A 23,128-nucleotide genomic window follows, 5' to 3' on the forward strand; every position below is an offset into this window, starting at 1 on the left:
TGTACAGCCTTTATAAACTAGGTTCACACATGCAATATTTGTCGTTAGAAAACGAACGACTAACGAATATTTTGAACGTTTGTATTGTGCATGATTCTGTACATGCTGTAACGATACGATCGGTCAAATATAATCCACCAATAATGTAGACACACTAGATACGATCGTTTGAACTATGCAGGAAGTGACATGTAAATGAGAAAGTGTACTTCAGAACCATCCACAATCACTGAATGACCATACACACAATAGATTGCAAACAATTGTTGCCCAATCTGTTCCGCCAGGACAGTCGTTCATTTCCAGCAACAATCCTCGTTCATTTCCAGCGACAATCCTCATTCATCTGCGTTGTTGTGCACTTTTTTTGTTAACGATTATCGGACAGTCGTTAGTCGTACGTTTCCAACGATAATTATTGCACGTGTGTTTGCAGCTTTATTCTTTTGCTCTCATATCAGCGGGTTCTTTGTACTGCAGCCAAACTTATTGGTTCCTTGTGTTTCTTCTCCCTTCCCCAATCTGAGCTCTGTAGGGAATGCTCGAGGTCGATACCACATCCAATTCAGTTACATATACTAGTGTAAATGTAATGTGACAAGAGTTTTTTTTTTCGTAAATATTATATACATAAATATTTAGCAATATATACATGAGTGCAGTAAATTGTATCTTTTGACATTTTTCATTTTAGACTTTTCTGTTCAAGTTCTCCTTGTACAGCATATTTACAACTCAGGCTGCTCTCTTTGATAATACCACCTCCTCAAACTATTTCTTCTCAGGCAAATGGCCTTTTTTAATTTATGTTACCAATAGTGGCTTTGATGAGTCTTTATTGTTTAGTTAGTGACCATTTTTCTCCCCCATGAAGATGATGCATGCAGGGAAAGATGGTATTGCCCAAAAGGGGCTATAGGGAGGTTTGTGGAGATGGCCAGGAATAATGGATAAGATATACTAATGCACTAATGAGCCCCAATGTTATTTAGGATTGTTTGGAATCTGTTGTGAAAATATCCAGTAGCTAGCATTACCTTTGTTACAGGCTGTATGAACTAGTTAAAGCTAAAAATATGTGAAAACGTCAAGGCTTTATAGGACATTACAGACAAGGAGCCACAGCAGCATTATGTATCATCAATGTATTTCACATTGTGTAGTATTTATTTTTGTACTTGATTGCTGCTATATTCTCAACCAACATAATTACTGACATTTCTTGGCAGTGGCCAGGTAATGACTCCAGCAGTCTAGGGGAGCTTGTAACCAGCATTATAGATCACAACTGTAATTCAGTTTAGCAAAATTTATTACATAATGGCAGCCAGGAAACAATACAATCTCTGGAGAGGTTTCTCCTTTAATAGCTGTACTATAGCAGACAACGGTGTTTAATCAATTGCATCATAAATAAGTCATTTTAATTGCTTTGGCAATTTTGTATGTGACTGCGGCTGAGAAGGCATCATGAATTTACTGCCACTTTGAGGAAGGTTGGAGTTTCTTTATCAGATACATTCTAGTTATTGCTCAGCAATTGCAGTGTAGTACATACCTGGTTGTTAAAAAGCATCAAACAGTTATCAAGATATATTGTGGAAAGGACACACAAGCAGTAATACTACAGTACATATGACTGCCAATATAAAACCTAGAGACCCTTTTAGTGATGTATAACTTGGTTGGGATGGGCTTAAAAAACACCCTGAGAGCAGTGTCTCTTTAATGTTTGTTCCCCTGCTTTAGGTATATTCACATCAAAAGAGCTCTCTTTACTGCTTCTTTTGGGGCTGCCTCCACAAAATACCTGATGCCTTAAATTGCAGGCATCATTGAGTGTTATGTATTCCCTATTAAGTCATAGCTATCTGCAACCTGCAAAACTCAACTTTTCTGCAGATTGGAGAGCTCTGACTCAGCAAAGGGAGCATGTTGGCCCCCAATGAGATTCCTGCTTACCCACACAAATCAGGGTCCTTCCCTACAGCATGCTGGCAGAGGGACAACTTTTCTACCCATGCAGTGACTGATTTAGCATTACATTTTTATTATTTTTTTAAATACATATTTTTACAGAACTTTGAACTCATAATAAGAGACACAATATTAAGAAAGTAGCAATGGTTTTTGGGGCCAGAATAGGGTCAGCTGGAGGCAAGGGTTGCTCACAGCTATCTTTGAAGCATTTCAGACATTACATATAAACCACAATACAACATGATTTAGTATTCCTGTTTTTTTTATTCAAATAAACAAAGGTCCTTGCAGGCGATAACTTAAGAAATATCTATATCCGGTGCCTATTTTTCGCCATCTAAAATACAGTAAGGTAACTGAGCATGCAGGTTTATTTAGTAAGGACACACATTGAGAAAGTTCTGCAGCATAGTAACTAAATGTTGCATCAGTTGCCTTTAATTGAAACAACATGGAATTGGTTGCATAGTTATGCACACACAAAACCAATTCCATTTTGTAAAGTGAAGATTTGCCCTTCAAGCATTTATAACAATGGTTGTTGATCTGCTTGGCATGTAATCTGTTTGGAATGTTCCTGTGTGCATGACTGCTTTTCATTGTTGTGAGGGTCAAAGAATTTTTTCAAACAAGTATATAATATATCTTGTTTCAAAATTATTTTTCCAATTTATTCAGAAATATACAGCTAATACCACTACAGCGAATACTGTTGTTATTCATAATGGAAAACATGAATGTAACATGATGTTAGTTGTTTGAAAAAGTTCTCCAGTTTTAGCTCTGTTGTTGTCTTTTGATTGATAATATTTACCATTTGAATAGCTGATTAAATACAGCAATTATCCAGTGGTTTCCTCTTCTCTGATTAGGCTGGTCAGCTGCAAGATTCGTGCTAATGGCTGGGGTGGGCTCTTGGCGGGTGAGCGCCCATATTGGTAACTTTTGTTAGGTACAGTGGTGCAGACCCAATGGCATGTCCTGCTAATATCACCTATACTTTCCTGGTTTCTCCCTTTCCCCTTCATCAACATAATAATAAGAAAAAAAAAAAAATATATATATATATATATATATATATATATATATATATGTTTAATAAATGTATTACTTTAGACCCATCAACGTTATGACTATGTAGCTGTGCACAAATCCTAGTGGATGGAGGGGCTTGCAATGTGCTGTACATTCTGAAAACAGCAAGCTGTGGTAATGCCAATGTGTGCTAAGCCTCTATGAGTAAAAAAAACTGGAATCAAATTTATTTAAAGTGGTTGGAGGGAAAATGATGAAAAAGCTAGATGCATGTCCTCCAGACAGGAAATAAGATATATAAATAAGGCACATTCAGACTGGCTGCAGATTCCATACAGTGTGCCATGAAATCGGACTGAGCAATTTTTTGGACAGAAGATGAGCCTGTACAACTGTTTATTAATAATAAAGGTAAGGCTGAAGTTCAGCTTTAATAAATGCACTGGGTTGATGCCTTAGCATAAATGTTGCTTCTTGTCTGTGTTTGGTAGGCCAATCTTCATTTTTTGTTTATGTTCTGATTATAGCTCTAACTTATGTTTTGGACTTCATGATTGTCTGATCTTCAACCCAAACATATTCCAGTTTTTAAAGTTTCCTAACACCTTACCTGACCAATGCTTTTTTACACTCAACTAAAACACAGGAGTTTACTTTGGGCATCTGTCTACAATCCACCTGTTGCCATTTTGGAAAATGACCCTATAATCTGGTTATTGACCAGTAAAACTCACATACTGTGTTCCTGAAAAAAAGGACAATTTTTAGACTGCAACTTGGGTGGCTCACTCAATTGGTAACATAGAGGGCCCTTACTAAACCCTGACATTACATAGCAACACTCCATTACACTAATACCAATGTAAGCCAATATTATTCCTACCATCTCTGTGGTCATTCAATAACAATATTAAAATAAAATTCCTTACAGTTACTTATAAGAAAAAAGGAAAAGAAAAATAAATAATTTATAATAATTATTCTTTTTGGTAAGTAGGTTTACATTACTTAACTGATTGTTGTTAAATTTATTAGATAATCGTGTAGGTTACATTCTTGTAATTTTTAATATATTTGATGTGAATATCAGAGTGGTCAAAACACCATTGAATAGCAGCTATGTGTGTTTTTCTGTGTCTACTTCAATTCTTCTCTCTCCCCCTCCCCATAATATCCAAACATTTTTTTCCTAGGTAAATTAGCTGCTTACGTTCCCAGCCTACAAAAGTTTCTGGGTACCTATATGACAGCTAGGGAGTTTAACTGGGTCAGGAATATCTGGAAGCAATCAACCCCAATTTTCTCACGTAGTTGTCTTTCTTCTATGCCCTTAGCAGCGGTAATACAGATTTGTTTGTTTTACGTGCCCTAAGATTTTGCAAAGGTGTATATTGAAGAAGTGCTTGTGAAGACAGTTATTAAAGTCGCATCGTAAACTTAAGGACTCTGCAATTACAGTAATCCAAAAAAATTAAAGGAACTCTGAAATCACATATCCGATCTTGAGGACCGAAATATTTAAGTTGAAAATCTTTATTGATATACATTGTATAATTCATTGGCAGCAAAATGGAAACCAAAAACATTACCCACTGAGGGCTGGAATCAAAATCAGAAGATCACTGAAACAACAGAATGATCAAACTTGCATGGATTTTATCACAACAGCTCATTATGTGGCTCAGTGGTGTGTAGGGCTCCCGTGTGCCTCTATGCACTCCCGACAATGGCCCTGATGTATTAAAGCTCTCCTAGGCTGGACAGGATAAACTTTTCACAATGAAGCTGGGTGATCCAGCAAACCTGGAATGGATTTCTTAAAATTAATTTGCTTTTTTTAGCAAATGTTTTCAATCAAGAACCAGATCAATTCCAGGTTTGCTGGATCACCCAGCTTCACTTTCCAAAGTGTATCCTCTCCAGCCTTGGAGATCACCCCACTGTGGGATCGTCTCCTGGACCTTGATCAAGCCATCAGTAAGCTCCTGCACAGTCTATGGGCTCGACATGGAGTCAGATGCAACTATACATTATGTCCCAGAGGGTCTTTGTTCAATTCATGTTTGGGGAGTGTGGGACATAAATGCCTTTATCATTTAAATAGTTACATTGAAGGTTAGGTTGAAAAAGACCTATGTCCATCAAGTTCCACCACTAGGGAAATAAACATATCCCAGATATAAAACCCTATACGACATAGTTGGTCCAGGGGAAGGCAAAAAAAAAAAACCCTGGTAAAATTTGCTTCAACAGGTGAAAAAAATTCCTTCCTGATTCCATGAGGCAATCGGATGTTCCCCGGATCAACAGTCTCTGTTATTTTTACTTTAAAGCCTTAATACTCAGTTATATTCTGTGCTTCTAGAAAAAGAAGCCATCCAGCCTTTTTCTAAAGCAATCTATAGAACTTGCTGAAATTACTTCCTGAGGGAGCTGATTCACAGACCTTTCAGTAAAGAATCCCTTCCTTATCCGGAGCTTAAACTTCTTTTCCTCCAGACGCAAAGAGTGCCCTCTTGTTCTTTGTAATGATCCCATAGTGAATAATGGGGAAGAGAGTTTTCTATATGGACCGTGTAACTATTTATACAGGGTGATCATATCCGCCCCTTAACGTCTCTTCTCAAGAATAGATTCAGTTCAGCTAATCTCTCCTCATAGCTGAGCTCCTCCATTCCTTTTATTAGTTTAGTTGCCCTTCTCCGCATTCTCTCCAATTCCACAATGTCCTTTTGTAAACTGGTGCCCAAAACTGGACTGCATATTCTAGATGTGGTATGACCAATGCTTTGTACAGGGGCAGGTTCATGTCTCCATCTCTGCAGTCTATTCCTCTTTTAATACAAGAAAGTACTTTACTAGCTTTAGATATTGCAGCTTGGCATTGCATGCTGTTATTAAGTCTATGATCTACCAGAACCCCCAGATAATTTTCCATTTCTGACTCCCACAAATGTATTCCCCCTAGTCAGTATGAAGCATGCATGTTGTTAGCCCCCAAGTGCCAAACTTTACATTTATCTATATTAAATGTAATTTGCCACTTGGCTGGCCAAACAAACAGTACATCCAGGTCTGCTTGTAGATTATAGACATTCTATATGGACCTAATTCCATTACATAGTTTGGTTTTATATCTGCAATCACAGAAATGGTACTTTTAATCCCAAACTCTATATCATTTAAAAAGATGTTAAACAGTAAAGGTCCCAACATTGAACCCTGGGGTACACCACTAATAACCTTAGACCATTCAGAGTATGAATCAATAGTTACAACTCTGTGGATATGGTCTTTAAGCTAGTTCTCTATCCATTTACAGATTGACTTTTCTAAACCTATTGACCCAAACTTGCATATTACCCGTCTCTGGGGTACAGTGTCAAATGCTTTAGAAAAGTCCAAGTACACTTTATTAACTGCTACTTCACTGTCTACCTGTTTACTTACTTCCTCATAAAAAGGAAGGAGTAAATTTGTTTGACAACTTTGGTCTTTCTTGAAGCCATGCTTACTATCACTTATAATATTATTTTCTAGCAGAAACTCTTCTATGTGGTTCTTTATCAAACTCTCTAGGACCTTTCCAACTATGGGCGTTAAACTAAGCGGTCTGTAGTTACCTGGTAATGACTTTGCTCCCTTTTTGAAGATAGGAACCACATTGGCTATAAACCAATCCATCGGTACCTTCCCAGTGACTTAAGGAGTCTCTATAAATTAGAAATATTAGATTTGAAATAACCGAGCTCAGCTCTTTGAGGACACGTGGATGTAATTCATCCGGCTTTGTCAACCTTAATTTTTCCCAACTGTTAATCAAACATATCAATTTTGAGGCATTGTGACTCATTTAAGGCAGTGGCACTGCTTTTATGAATTTGGACTTGAGCTCTGCCATTTTCCTTTGTGTACACAAAGCTAAAAAAGTGTTTAGTAAATCTGCCTTTTCTTTATCCCTGTTACCAACCTAGTGACACCCTTTATATATGCACATTTGTTATAAGCTCTGCATTTTTTAGAAAGAACTAGGTCTACCAGAGTATCATTTCTAGTTGGGGCTTCTAAAAAACTGTATCATAAAATTTTCTTGTATTAAATTCACAAATAACCTCCTTTTTGCTGTTCCTGTAGTGCCATTAATCCAGTCAATGTCAGGGTAGTTGAAATCTCTCATGATTAAAACACTTCCACTTTTTGCTGTTTTTTTTTTAAATCTGTGCTGTCCTTAGCACTGGGGGGCCTATTGCAGACTCCAATAATTAATTGTGTGTTATTCAACCCCACATTCAACTCCACCCATAATGCCTCAACCTCATTGCTTGTTCCATCCGCAATTTCTTTTTTCACATTCACTTTTAGGGAATTACATAAACACTCTGACCACATGAGTCCAGGCAGTGTCCTGCACCAGAATGCCCTACTGCACCACTGCAAGGATATTCTCTTTTCTCTGTATTGCCCACTATGTTCATTAATTTTAAAGCTAAACTTCAGGCAAAAGTATTTTGCAACTTTGTTGTGGGTCCTTCCCACTACAAGGGTCAGTTGCTCTTCTTTTGTAGGGGGTGATAGGAGTAAAACTTACATTACTCCTTGCTCTTGCAGCAGATGGCACTCTTCTCCACTGCCCCATGCGCCGGGTTGCTGACAGGACCTTGGCATCATTCTATACAGTACAAGGCTGATAGAAGGGGATGACATCAGTGGTAAAATCTTCTATACTGTGAGGTTTATGAAAAGGCTACCAGGAACAGGTCTTGCAGGGAGGGTAGACTGTTAGATGCTGTAGGAATGAGGAAGAGGAGTTCAATAAATTCCATTCTCTTTCATACTTTAGAAAAAAGCAAGGCTCTAAGGCCCTAATTATTATTATTAATTTCAGGTACATAATAGTTTTTTGTTTTTAAACCTATGCTCTTGTGTGTTCTCTTTTTTTTTTTTTTTTTGCAAAATCGGTATAAAAATAATGATTTCAGTGTTTTCCCCAGAATTTTATTTTTAAAGCTAGAAGGGTAGAAGCTGTAGGTGAATGGGCAGCCCCTGTATTGTGACCCAACTATTTAGTAACCACCCAAAAACATCAAGGTGGTCACTGAAAAGTGCTGGTTGGTGCACCCAGCTAAAAGGTGCTGGGGATTTACTTTTCAGTTCTCCCATTGACTAGTGTGCCGAATATATTTACATTATTTAGTATTAGGCAATTTTATAGTACTAGAGAAAAAGTCCATTATTTATTTATGTATGAAGTCAGTGATTGGACATTACTGCATTCACATCAATATAAGTATAAATATATTTTAGCTGTGTACCTTAAAAAGATTTACACTTTTTAAGGGATTGAATACATACAGCAAGCACTGCACAATGGTTAAACCTCACTTAAACAGCATTAAAGTTTATAAATTAAATGGACTGCTACTGAAAAAATGAAAAAGGTTCCATTATTGGCACATTTACCAAAATTGTAACTAGTGAGAAAACTACAAATTATGTAACTACAAATTAATCTCATTCTTCAAGTAGCAATCAAAATACTTCAAGGTTCAATCTTGCCAAAAAAGTTAATATATTTTATATGTCCCCAGACTTTAAAACTATTACATCTATTAAAAGAAATAGAAAGCAGCTATTATTGACATTTTTTCTCAAAATTCTATTTAACTTGGTTGTTATGTTGAGTTTTTGGTTTTAATAATTTGAGTCACCTATGTAAGGCAGCTGTGTACATCAGCACTGCCAAAAAAATAAAAGATTAAAAGCAAGAGAGTCAACAGCCTAACATTACATTTATAGAACAAACACTTAGGTATGACTGCCTCTATGTTTCTCCTAGAAGGATAGGACATTTCACTTTTTCCATCTTAGCTAGCTTTTAAGACATTTTTGGCTGCCTTTTATGGCAACAGATTTTTTTTAATTTTTTTTTTTGTTTCAACAGTCTAGGATTAAAGTACACTGGGTGACAGCTCCAACTATTCCTGCAAGTATATCCATGTAAAAATTTCAAGCAAATACAATCCATGCATTTTCCTGTATGATTTAAGGGATTTTTTTACTTTTAAATCAGAAGAGAGCAGGACAAGCCCCGTTTTTATCTATATCAGGAAACAAGCTTTGTACTCAGCATGAACTCTATATGTCTGCTTGTACTTTTATGTAAACAGAAACTCGCAGTGTATCGCTATCCCTTTTCAATAATTTAGCAAAGGTTATGCACCCATCTTACATAAAGTATGGATACGGAAGAAATCATACTTACTATGGTAAAAAAAAAATGACATATATATCAGTCTTATGTAAATACAATGCAAACTAATTTATTCACTAAAAAGTAGTAAGTATTACTTTTTTTTGCCTTGGATATTAAATATTGTAATTATCGTGTACCCTTTTTAGCCAGCAGACAGCAGGAGTATAGTTTGGTAGGATAGTGCTGGTATATATTCACTGCTAAATGAATTTACCACCCCTCCTGTTCTCTAGGGATAAGAGCCTTTGAGACACTTAGGCTTTGTACACACATGCAATAATCGTCGATGGAAACAAATGATTGACGACCGATCAGCTGATAATCTTTAACAAAAAAAGTGCACAACAACTGGCCGACTACCGAGGAAAGTTGCTGGAAACGAATGACCATCTCGGTGGATCTGATTGGGTGATGATCGTTCACAATCGTACAAAAAACTCTTGTCACATTACATTTACACTAGTATATGTAACTGAATTGGATGTGGTATCGACCTCGAGCATTCCCTACAGAGCTCAGATTGGGGAAGGGAGAAGAAGCACAAGGAACCAATAAGTTTGGCTGCAGTACAAAGAACCCGCTGATATGAGAGCAAAAGAATAAAGCTGCGTACACACGTGCAATAATTATCGTTGGAAACGAACGACTAACGACTGTTTGTCCGATAATCGTTAACAAAAAAAGTGCACAGCAACGCAGATGAACGAGTATTGTCGCTGGAAATGAACGAGGATTGTCGCTGGAAATGAACGACTGTCCTGGCGGAACAGATTGGGCGACAATTGTTTGCAATCTATTGTGTGTATGGTCATTCAGTGATTGTGGATGGTTCTGAAGTACACTTTCTCATTTACATGTCACTTCCTGCATAGTTCAAACGATCGTATCTAGTGTGTCTACATTATTGGTGGATTTTATTTGAACGATCGTATCGTTACAGCATGTACAGGATCGTGCACTATACGATCGTTCAAAATAATTGTGCATAACCGTTCATCGGGTCTCAATCGTTCGTTTTGCAATGACTATTGCACGTGTGTATGTAGGTCTTCAAGAACAGATTGACAAGTGCAATACTGTACTACTGGATCCTTAATTTTAAAAGCCCAGCTCCTTTGTGTTTGCTTTTGTTCCCCTGTAATGCACTCTGTCCCCGTAATATTCACAGACTTTTCTGTCTGGAATCATCACACTTTTGCTATTTGTTTGTAATAATATTATATATAACTTTTTAGCAGATACATTTTTTGTGTGTCCCACTGTTTGCATCCATTGATTTTAGTCCTTAAATATGTTCTCTAGGTAATTCAGTTTTTATATTAATAATCTACTCTAATTTGTTTTGTGTAGGATTCAGAACTTCTAATTTATTTTTAAATATAGTTTGACATAAAGGGCTCTGCTTAAAACAGGGAATCAGACATTCCTAGGTTTAATGGCAGAAATTGATTTCCACCAGGGATTACCTGTTTTTAAAAAGAGACCAAAGTGTATCAGAGAGTCTGGGAACGATCTGTCCATGGTTTCTATATCACCCAGTTTGTTATTCTATACCTTCCAAAACCTCTGATCTTCCCCAGGAATGCACTTGTCTCTGACTTCAGTTTGTCAGCCAAGTAAATTGTTTTCAAAATCCTGGACATGCTCATGGAGAGTTCTCTGTATACCAGACAGCATGAAACATATTGTTTCCTAAAGCCTTTCCAATACATTTACCTACAGATATTTATAACTGTCACAGATGTGAAATTATTGAACACAGCATCTTCTACAAAACTGAGATCTATGTAAAGCTGTTTGTTTGCTGTTGCTCGTTTAAATGAATTTGTGCATCCTAATTCCACATCTGTTTTAAAACTTAGTGGGGCTTTAGTTGTGAAATATGTATATATGCTGTAAGATAAACATTTATACTTCCTGAATATTTATGAATGATATTGATATTTCCGTCTGAATGCCAAATATAAACAATGCAGACTTAATTCAGCCATTTATTAACATACATTTCAGCAATATATATGTTTAAGATCAGCTCTGTCTGTGTTTATTTTTACTAGTTTTTACAGTTCAAGTATGGTTTGTTTATTATATAAGCAGCTGTCACCTGTGTTAGAAATGGAAGATAATTAAATTCTGTTTGCAACTAGTTAGATTTAAGAGCTTTTACAAAAAAATAGCACTTGGGGAACTTACCACAATTAAAGGCTGCCATATACAGCTTATATCTGAAGAATGGTCTGTTTGAGACCTTGGTCTCAAACATATCAATAAAATCTTAAACATATCACTAAAATCTCATGGAAGCTTTCACAGGTTTCTGTCATTTCAAGGATATTTTTAATCTGCAGTTTTCATTAAAATAATTCCTGATATTTTTACGATGATGCCCCTGGTCTACTAATCTACGTACACACGTGCAATGATCTGTTACAATCCTTTCCAACGACAAGACTGAAGGATGCATGAACAAGCACTGTACATACAACGCCACTCTATAGAGAGGGGAGGGGGGAGAACATGCAAGCGGCACTCAGCTTTGCTGTCTCCCTTTAACTTTCATTACGATTGTTCATTGTCTGTGGATCCGCCAGGACGGACCCATCGACGACGGACATTGAGCCCTACACACGCCAGATTCTCATCCCATATCAACCCTAATTCGATTATAGGACAAGAATCGTCTGATGTGTCTATGTAGCCTTAGGGTTTAAAACTACTTTTACCAGCTTATCAAGAAAACCATAGCATAGTTTTACTTAGTTTACAGGTATTTCCTTACATATTACAGAATTTCTGTGATTTATGAGTGACCATTTTCTTTCTTCAATTATCAATGTCCCCTACCATGTGTACATGCCACAAAACAGCAGTTGCCACACTTTTTTAAACACTTGAAGAGTTGAAAGTACGACGACATGTATAATATATGGCAAAATACTATTTATTTCTATTAATTTCGTGTGACTGTCTTGAAAAGCAGACTTGCAGCTCCCCATATGTGGTGGAGTGAAGACTCTAGAATTTATGCTAGAAGACCATGGTTTATTTTTGTTATTGTTCTTAATAAAGAAACAGCATACAAATAATAAAGAATTGGAAATGGAAAAAAGTAACAGGAAAGTATTGGTCCCTACAGAACTTTTGATTGTACTGTTTTCTAATGCTGTTAATAGATTTTGCAAGATTTCACAAATGTACATTCATCTTGCGGTAAAATCAAAGTTAATTATTACCTGACCTGCTGTAAATCTCCCATCTTTCATCTTTATAGGCAGTGTTTAGTTGGTGTAATGACATGATTGGGAGCCCAGCTAGATGTTTTAGAATATTTTCCTTAAAAGTAACTATTAGGCTTAGTCTATACAGACTGTTTCCCCAGTGTTTAACCTGAGGCTTTTTTAAAATCCCCATGCATTACAGGTTAACCTACACTAGGACGTTTCCTTGATGCAGGGTTATGACATTTATCCTAAACGTTGCTTGCAATGTTTAAAAAAGTAAAACGCTGGGTAAACGCTTCCATTTGTTTCAATGGGACATTTTTACGCGTTTTCCTGCTTTTTACCAAGTTTTTAAGCACTTAATATGCAAATTAGTTACAAACACGGTAATAGGCGTTCACCAGCATTTTAGAGGCAAGCTTTAAATCGCTAATAAAAGTGCATAAAAAGGCATATAAACGCAATAGAAACATTTACATGCGTTTTTAAAAACGTCCATGTAGACCCAGCCGTACTGCTGCTTGCTAATAATCTATGCAATGTTCTTTTTTTGGCTTTAGGTCTACTTTAACTTTAGAGAAATCAAGGACAGAATATATAGATAATGCTGAGTTCCTGTGTTTTTGTAAATGATATGCTTCGTTTCCGCAGCTTTTTATAGAAAAATACCTGGATAAACATTTGTGCCTCATCCGGGAGCAGTAGAAACTTACAAAAAATGCCTTCTTGGCAAATTGGATAAACGGAAGTTGCCTTCATTTCTGAGCATTTAACACTGGCGCTATTTTGAGTCGTACAACACAAACAAGCTGCCCAGAAATAAAATGTTGCTGAAATGGGACACATTACTGCCAGCTGAAAACAGGCCAAGTTTGTGGTGTTTGTATTTTGTGGTTAAAGAAAAGCTGCACTGAGAGCAGTTTTTTCATTGAGTATTATATAGTAGAATTTAGGTCATAGGACAAAGTTGTAATCTTTGCCTCACAGCCATGGGAATATAGCTAAGGAAATCCATCACTAGACATTCCTAATTTAGTAGGTATTTAAAATGTAGCTAATGCCAAAACATTTTTTGTCATTTCTGGATTGAGTGGATAATGGTTAGACCCATATTGGGTTTATGTTTTGCTTTGTCCTTACTAGGAGAGTTCCTGCTTTTCTGTTTGAGTTGGTGATGTCTGCCTCTGTTACAGAAAGCGATTTTTGAGCTGTCAGAAGCACAGTAATAAATAGGAAATCTTCCAATAGAGAAACTTGGAGAACTATTTTGTTTCTTATTGTGTCTGTGGAATATGATGGATGTTTTCCCCTTTGGAAAAATACCTAAAAAAAACAAAATTCACTATTAAAGCAATCTGGACTTTAGATGTGAACTAAGGGTCCTAGTCAAAGCTTATTTAGTTAGTGTTACTATAAACCATTTTTTCAGCTACATATTCACATTGTCTGAGACTTCACTAAAGCTTTAGCAATGTTAATATAAGACAATGAGCTTCAGTAGGCACAGTGCGCAAGAACCAACGGAACCCTCCCATCACTGATTGCTGAATGCAGATTTGTACGTGCAAAAGCCAATCCGAGTGTAATATAACACTTATAGCACATCATTAGGAAAAAAACATGAATTGTTTCATTGTTGATACTATTATGGATCAGTGTTTTTATTTACAACTCAGCTGAAGTTGTTCATGTATTTGTATGATATAACATGGGTGTAAAAATTAGCAAGAATCTCTGCCAAACAAAACTACAACTCATTAGGAAACAAATCCGGTATTCAGTACCAAAAAAAAAATCCTGTTCGACAGCAGATTATGACCTAAAATAACCGGATGTCTTCATGTGACTCAAAGGATAATACAAGGTTTCTTAGGGATCTATTTATAGAGCACAGTTACATAGAAGTTACAAAATATGTGATTTTTAGTACAGCACATTACAAGTACAGGATCTTTGAATGCAAAAATGTTTTGGCCAAAACAGTAAACCACACTAGTAAAATTTAAGCAGAGTAATAATATGCTTGGTGGTTAGCTTCTGCGCTCCCAACACATTAACACTAAAATAAAATGGTCTGTCTAAGCAGAATGGATATCCTTTTGTCCTTTCATACAAAAAACCTCGCCATAGATTTTGTATTCCTTGTTGAGCTGAAGATAAAAGTTTATTGTGTATGCTGATTTTTTTTTGTAAAACTTGTGAATTGATATTATAACAAAGTATTGTTTCTTTTCTCTTGACTTTTTAACAATTCACTCTTTGGTCTGATATGACATAGGTAAAAGTTGCAAAGTTTTGCCAGAAGTTAAAGTTGCCAAAAGTTTAAAATTTGGCCGCTACTAAGAGGCAAAGTTTGCTACTTTAATTTCAGTTCATTTATTTTCACTTTACTTTTGGTCCAGGATTAAAACATTTTGTACTAAATAGTATTTTTTTTTTAAAAAAGTAATTCATTCCAGGTTTGCTGGATCACATTGGTTCTTCCATGATGTTTTCTCCAGTCTGGAAGAATTTTATTTTATTAAATTGTGCCCAATGTGTTGTGTTGAAGATCTCTCATTCATTAATTGACAGTATGCTTGAAAACAGGAAGATGTCAGATAACATTGGAATTTTACTCTCTTTAGAAAAAATATTCCCAATATGGTAGCATAACCTTTGCATAAACATAATGTTTTTAATCTTTTCTTTATATTGTCATATCATATAAAGCTCTTTATGTGTGTTAATGTATGCTGCCAAAAGCAGAGCAAAATGTAGCAGCCAGAACTGCTCTGCAAACCTCATTTCTGGAAAAACAATCATTTATTTAGAGAATTTACTTTTAGTCAATGGCCTATTTATTTTCATTGACTGCCTTTTAAATGCTTCTACGGAATTACTAGCCTTATATTTGATTGTATAGAGAATTCTTTAGATAGTTATGTGCTGCGCTACATTTTCAACATGTAATTATCCCAGGCAGAAGCCAGCGCTTAAATTAGGCAACTGTGTCCAATCATGCCTAATCTGGAGTAATGACGTGTAGGGAACCATGTATTTGCAAAAATAAGTACTGTAATAACACATGAATGTAAACAACTTGAATATTAAACATAGGGAAAATGTAATCATCATGTAAGTAAAAGTTACACTGTATAAACTAGCTATGAATACGTAATTAAGATTTATTTATGAATTGGTCCAGTGTACAAATGTTATGTTTATACATAGAGTAAAAGTACTTTCTCGTAAAGTGTCACTTAAATGTTAAAAGAAAGTGCATATACAGTGTTATTACATTCATTGCATACCTTGTTTATACATAGAGTAAAAGTACTTTCTCGTAAAGTGTCACTTAAATGTTAAAAGAAAGTGCATATACAGTGTTATTACATTCATTGCATACCTTGAACTACATCTAGCTCCTGCTTCCCTAATGCTCATGCTTGACCATTAAATTATTTTACACAAAGATTAGGTTTTATATTTATGCTATCTAGCAGGGTGTGTTTAATACAAATACAGCAGAGACATAGAAAGCAAATATAGCCACCCGCAGAATGGAAGTACCATGTGCTGAGTTTTTCATGTGCATTTTAAATTATCTATTATTTACCAAAATTGTAAACAAATATTACTGAAAAGGGCACTTTAGCAAATATAGATATCCTGAAACAAAATACCATATTTTTTTTACCACTGTACCTTGTATGCAGAAGAAGCATTTATGTACAATCTGGCCTGTATGGGTCCTGACCCTTTGTTGATGCTATTATCTAGTGTAAGCACACATGATTTCATGGTTATCCCCAATTGTGGATTGTTCCTCCCTTTCCTCAGTTGTTTTAATGCAATGTATTTTTAAACCTGAAGATTTTCTTGGGATGTACTATCGCACAATGAGTTTTTATAATCTTGGATTACTCTCTTCCTCAGAATGGGGGGGACTGGTCCAGTTTTTCTGAATATTATTGGGGTGGATACTTTGGGGCTGTGTGTCCTAAGGCACCATTTTATTGGGTTTTGTGAGATGATGCATATCCTTCTGGGTAATGGGTTTTTGAGGATGCAATTGCTGGTCATCTCATAATATCAAATATAACATGTATAGTTTGATCTGTTGTATTTATTAATAACAGAAGTTTTAATGAAGATTGGCCTGCATACCCCATAGTTATACACCCCTGGTTTAAGCATTTGCACTGCTAGGTTAAAATCTGAAACTTTGAAGTTTATTATTTATTGTCTTTGGAAGCAGTTAGGAGAGAGATATATCTGAGGGAGCAGCCCCACGAAGAGCTTTAGGTTTTGACATTGGTATGCTGGAAGGTAAGTTGAGCTTACTTGGTTACCACTAGCGAAGGTAGATTTTCTTCCCAACCATTTAACCATTCTTATACTGTATATAAATATATAATTGGTCTTTCCTATCATAATTCTCTCTGCCTTATTAGACTCATTGGTTACAGCTGTCTCTGCAGAGAGTCAGCAAAACCTTGTAACTTTTTGTCACAGTAAATATCCACAGAGAGATTGTTTTTCAACTATATGTCAGCAGAAAAATAAATACCGCTGATTAGCAAATCATCAACTGGAGGTTGTGCTTAATAACGTGTTCAGTTTTGATATAAATAAAAGAAAAAATGTGCTTACAGTGAAAGTGTGAGTAAGCATAATCTGGGGTAAGATATACATTAGAGGCTTGGGTAACATTTGTTCAGGTGACTTTTGTAGGCTGCAAAACAGCTGTTGTGATAAATGACCGTTTTTTTTTCTTTGCTGCAGAGTGATAAAAGTTATATTCCATTTAGTGAGTTCAAAATCAACATGAACATTGAATATTATTTAAACAGACAGCTAGAGGAGCTATAATTATAGTTTCTGAAAAACATGCAAATGATTACTCAAAGCATGTATACATCTCCTGCAAAACAGTTTTTTGTATACTTTCTTCATGTTCAGTTTAGGATTTAATAGGGAAAGTTTTTATTTATGTGTGCTTTCTGTTCAATCCTTGTTGTGTTTCCAGGACAAGATGTATTAGGAATCTCTTCAAAAGAGAAAGAGATAGTGATAAAGTTGAACATATTTCCCTCTTGAAGGAACAGAGACTTCTTGCTATAGTAAAAAAGTAAAATGTTCAAAAAACACACCACAAAAAATGTGCTGTGGGGTACTATTGTGATCTCTCCTCTAAAGAGGAAGTGCCACCCAGATTCCCCAGGGCTTGATGCTCCTGACAGTGGCTGGGTACCACCACCCAGCTGAAGCCCAGTGGGCCTACTAGCCTGTCTGACCAAAATCAGACTTGTTCCTTTCTCTGTGGGTTGGCCTAAGCCTTCCCACCAGATACTAGGCTGGGAGCTCTCCCGAAGAGAGATTCCCAGTAAGGTAGAGCACTCGACCATAAGGCCAGAGCACTTCCCAGACTTCAGGGCCAACCCACAAAGGAACAGCACCCTCTATCGCCAGTGGCAAACAACAAGTGCTAAGTCCATAACACACTGGGCAAGAAGTAAAAAAATTGCCCATCTGCACTACCCACAGCTAATGCAGAATGAGGGTGGTGCTGAATCAGCATAAAAGTGACTTGCCTGTGTACCAAAAATGACAGTGGGATGACCAGACCCAAATAGATTTTAAGGTACCCCTGGTTTGCCACTCCAGGGGGACGACACTTAGCGAGATTCAACAGCCTCTCAGACCTAAGGGCCAGACCTAAGCTTTTCTCACCCCTAACCAGTGGGATGGACAGCCGCTCGGGAGCTCCTTCTCAGGGCAGGCCCCATGCCTCTCCCTTGCCCACATCATACCTGAGAAATTAGCATAGGACGCCCCCTTACAGAGCTTTACCATCTAGCTGTCCTTCCTAACAGGTGTACTAATCCACTGCATTCTTACCAGGAATAATGTGTCATTCCACTCTTGAACACTGGAAGGGTTAGGTACTACACTTGATCTTAGCCATGAGTCCCAGAAGCATGACAGACACATGACACATGTGTGAGAACAGAACGGACACGTGTGACAACAATTAAAGGGGGTTATGATTTATTCTGAAAAGATGGTGGTATTTATTTAAAGTAGAGAAGGTGGTCCAGAAAAGTAATTAAATGTTTATTGGTCATTGTTTCTTATTTATATTTTGGTTATTGTCATTGTTTCTTTGATTATTGTCACACAAAAGCAACATAATGAGATTTACAGGACAATCACACTTTACAATTTAGTCAGCTTTCCTGATATTTCCCATTAATGACTCTTATACAAAATGGAGGTAAGATTGTGAACAATGGCCATTTGGTCACAAACCTAAACCCAGAAATCCCCCAGGGGCAATGTGGAAAACAAAAAGGTGTAGATAAAAAAGTCTTTTGCTTGTATGAGGCAAAAGCCTTGTATATAGCATACTTTATAATTCCTTTTTATAAAAAATCAGAAAGTCTACATCAATAGCAATATTAACAATTTTATTAGTAGAATTGAAAAGGTTCAATTATAGCTACTGGGTGTATATGTACTATATGACATAATCATGAATAATCTCTCTCTTGATTGCATTTTTTGTATACTTGTGCTTCATTCAGCATCCTACATCCTTAATGCAGAACTCACCTGCTGCACGGCCATCCATCCAGCCCCCATCTTCCTTCTCTTCTTCCTCTTCCAAATGACCTTCAGCCATCTTGATTGGCCTCTCTGGGATGAAATAACTCTTGCTCAGGCTTCCAGGAGCTCATTCATACCAACTTACACAAAGGAAGCCAGAATTGTTGAGTTTTCCTGGCAACCAAAGTTGACCCTGCACATGAGCAGCTTAAATTTGATGTCAAAAACCCAGGTGATCAGGCAGGTAAGATCCATTATTGCAGAAGGAAAGTCTCCTGTCCCGTTCAGCAATTATGATCCGCCTGATCACCCAACCACTTTAGGTATCCAACATGTTAATTACACTTAAATCAGAACTCCAGCCTTCCCTTTAGACTTCCCTCACCTGTACTGAAATCACTTTCCCTGTTTTCGCCGTAGAAATCGATGATCATTCGACCATTGACTTGTGTGTAATGTTTAATTTCCAGTGGTGATCAGCTGTAAGTCTCCTGTTGGCCTCAATACTGACAGAATGAAAATTTTGGTTGTAGCTCATTATTGTAAACAGTTCATGTATGTATGTGTTAAAACTGATGATGGTATACAGTGAAACATCCCAGTACATGCACAGGATCATGCAGCGAACAGGAAAACCTAAGGGTTGTGATGTTTTTCTTCAATTAGATAGTGTATAGGACAGAATGCAAAAGTATGGATGCAGAAGAGGGTAGGGGTTAGAAAATTGTTACCTCTTGTTGCCCATGTCACTCCCTGATACAGACATTATTTTTGTTGTGTGTCATATGACAACCGACAATCTGTTTGCTCAAAGGCTACATACACACGTGAAATAATTGCCGTTGGAAAGGATCTTTCACGATCCTTTCCAACGACAAATGACTGCACGATGCACCATTCTGCTCTATGCAAAGGGAAGGGGGAGAGCAAGGGAGCAGTACCCGCTGTGCTCTCTCCCCTTTCACTTGCATTACGATCATTCGTCCTCCATCATCCTTGGATCCTGCTGGACGGTCCTTCAGATGATGAACAACGAACGCTGTACACACGCCAGATTCTTGTCCGATATCGGCCCTGAGCCGATTATCAGACTAGAACCATTGCAAGTGTTACAATTTGTCATTCAATGTGTTGTTCCTCCACTGTGTATGGGAAACATTAGTTAGTCCTTAGCCTTGATTGTTAGATATAACATTTGTGATAAATGGTGCTTTACTTTGTTGTTTGTAATCATTTATAATAATTGTCAATAAACGTATACTTTTTTGTCTGCTTCCTTTCACAGGGAAACTGTGTAAACCTGACGGAGGCTCTAACACTTTATGAAGAACAGCTAAGAATGCTTTATTGCCCTGTGGAATTCTCCAAGGAAATAGTGTGTGTTCCCTCCTACATGGAACTGTATCCTTTGAGAACAGCAAGCATTAGAAAGACTGTATTCTGCAATATTGTACGGACATAGCAGAATATGCCTGAGCAGAGAATATTTAGTGTAAAATTGCATAAAATTGGAATGTCTAACGCAAAAAAAAAATATTTTGATCAAGTTATGTTCAAACAGAAATAGCATAAACTTTTAAGACTCACCTATTGATTCACTTATATTTTCTTTACCCTTACTTCCCTATTTGCTCTGTTCCTACTTAATCTTTGCTCTATATAAACCTTGTGTCAAATGTTTTTTAACCTCCTGAGTTGTTTATTTCTGTCCTAATTTTTTGTCCAAAAGTGGTACATTGTTTTTAATGAAAATTTATTTTACAGTATATTATAATAGTATGAGTATAATAAAGTTTGAAACACAAAATCATGTCAAAGAATACATTCAAAAAGTAAATTTAATAATAAACTTTGACCTGATTTTGTGTTTCAAACTTTATTTTACTCATACTTTTATACTGTAAAATAAATTTTCATGAAAGACAATGTACTGCTTTTAGACATGAATTTAATGTATTGCATTAAATACAGTTATTTTGTATTGAATGCAATACAAAATAATTTAAAATTCCCACCAGGGCCGTACGCACCGACGTCACGGGGAGCACCCCGGGAACGCCCTCGCACTCGCCAGGGGACAGACCGAGGAAGAGAACGCAGCCAGACGTTGGCAGGAGCCTGGAGGACGCCGATAGGACCAGGTAAGTGTTTATTTTTTGCTTTTTTACTTATCCCGAGTGTGACTCGGGGTTACCGCTTTCATTTGGGGTTACCGCTGGGGAGGTTAAGTCTCCATTGGACCTGACAATTGCTCTGTTAGGTCTGAGCACTGCATCATGGAATAAGGTCACATGCTCCCAAATAGCCAGATCCGCTGGATATTTCATAGAGGGATTCCGACAGAGTGGGGTAAGGGGAATTTAAATGGGTTTAGGATGGGCTTTAAAAAAACTCTGTCACCTAGCTTTTCTCTAGCTGTTCTAACATGTTCTATGTATTGGAGCATCTCTCACACTAATAAATGTTTTCCAAAGACATGAAGGTCTCTAAAGGAAGCTGTGATCCAGTGATACTGTCAGGATACATCCTACACGTTTTCCACAGAAAGGGGCACATATAATTTATTCAAAATAGAGTCAGTCCACACATCCTACAGTAAAAATGGGATGTGAAGTCTTATTTTAGAAGTATGTTAGACTTCACTTTCATCTATATTTGGGACCATTCAAAACAAGTCCCGCTATGTAAAGAAACATTTTTCACACAGATAACACATTATCAGTAAGGAGAATGGCATCCAATATTTAGTTCCATCATCATGATATGTATACATACTGTATGTAAGAAATGTTTTTAAGATTCTAATAGGAAGATTTATTTGTGATGATCAATAAAACAACTTAGCTCAACCTACATAAAACAGAATTTATCATCTTCCCCCCCTTCAAATTCCAAATCTCCCCCTGACATATTCCTAATTGTTAACATTACTGTTATTCGGCCCTCCCCTCAGGCACGTTGTCTTGACGTCCACTTTGATTCTGCACTCTCATTTACCCCCTACATTCAGAAAATGTCCAGGTCCTGTCACTTTTACCTATGCAATATCTCCAAAATCCGCCACTACCTGTTCCCAGAGACCACCAAACTCTTTGTAAGCGCTCTTATCATCTCTCGTCTGGACTACTGTAACATCCTCCTCTCTGGTATTCCACTAACCCGACTCTCTCCTCTACAATTTATTATGAATACTGCAGGCTGACTTATCCATCCTTCCCACCTCCCCTCTTCTGCTGCATCTTTTTTCAGTTCTCTTCACTGGCTTCCATTTCACCTTAGAATCAAATTCAAGCTCCTGTGCTTTGCGTTCAAATCCCTCCACAGTTCTTGCCCCACTTACCTTTCTGACCTGGTAAAAAAAGTACTCCCCCAGCCGCTCTCTCCGCTCCTCCGATGACCTACTAATGACCTCCTCACTCTTAACCTCATCACACGCACGGCTCCAAGACTTTTCTAGAGCTGCCCCAACTCTCTGGAATGGTCATCCTCGTCTTATTTGTCTTGCTCCAACTTTCTGCTCATTTAAAAGTGTACTCAAAACCCATTTTTTTAAACTTGCCTACCCATCTTCTTCTGTATTTTGAAACCGTCACTACTTCCCACCACTACATATCCTATTGTGTGTTAATTCCCCCACTTACTAGATTGTAGGCTCTTCGGGGCAGGGTCCTCCCCTCCTGTGTCATTGTCTGTATTCCTCTGTCATTTGCTACCCCTATTTAATGTACAGAGCTCCGTAATATGTTGGAACTAAATAAATCCTGTTTATTAATAATAATAATAATAATAATAATATTACTAATAGCTGTCTGTTGTGAGTAAAATTAAAAGGAGAGAACAACTTATATATACAATGCCAAAGCAAAATAAATGTATGGGGCTTGATTTATATGAATATAGTAACCTTAATAATTAAAAGTGAGTATAAACTAAACTACTGTAAATTCCTAATATTACTGTTTCAAAAATGTGTGTTTTTATGATCTCATTACTGAATGCTTATTTTAGGCTTACATTTTTTGTCTCTGCTACACACACCAACTTCTTT

At 36.9% G+C, this 23,128-nt stretch overlaps 1 protein-coding gene across 2 annotated transcripts in view; it reads left to right on the plus strand.

Annotated features, from left to right (window-relative positions):
* SMS (spermine synthase) overlaps positions 1–23,128 on the plus strand; it is a gene marked incomplete at its 3' end in the record, with an annotated part of 68,172 nt that overhangs the window by 39,913 nt on the left and 5,131 nt on the right. For both annotated transcript variants that reach the window (XM_072428300.1, XM_072428309.1), the window contains 1 exon segment: positions 20,366–20,481. In XM_072428300.1, coding sequence (XP_072284401.1) covers positions 20,366–20,481 — 116 coding nt within the window.

Source organism: Pyxicephalus adspersus, chromosome 1, assembly GCF_032062135.1.
Source record: "Pyxicephalus adspersus chromosome 1, UCB_Pads_2.0, whole genome shotgun sequence".
Lineage (NCBI taxonomy): Eukaryota > Metazoa > Chordata > Amphibia > Anura > Pyxicephalidae > Pyxicephalus > Pyxicephalus adspersus.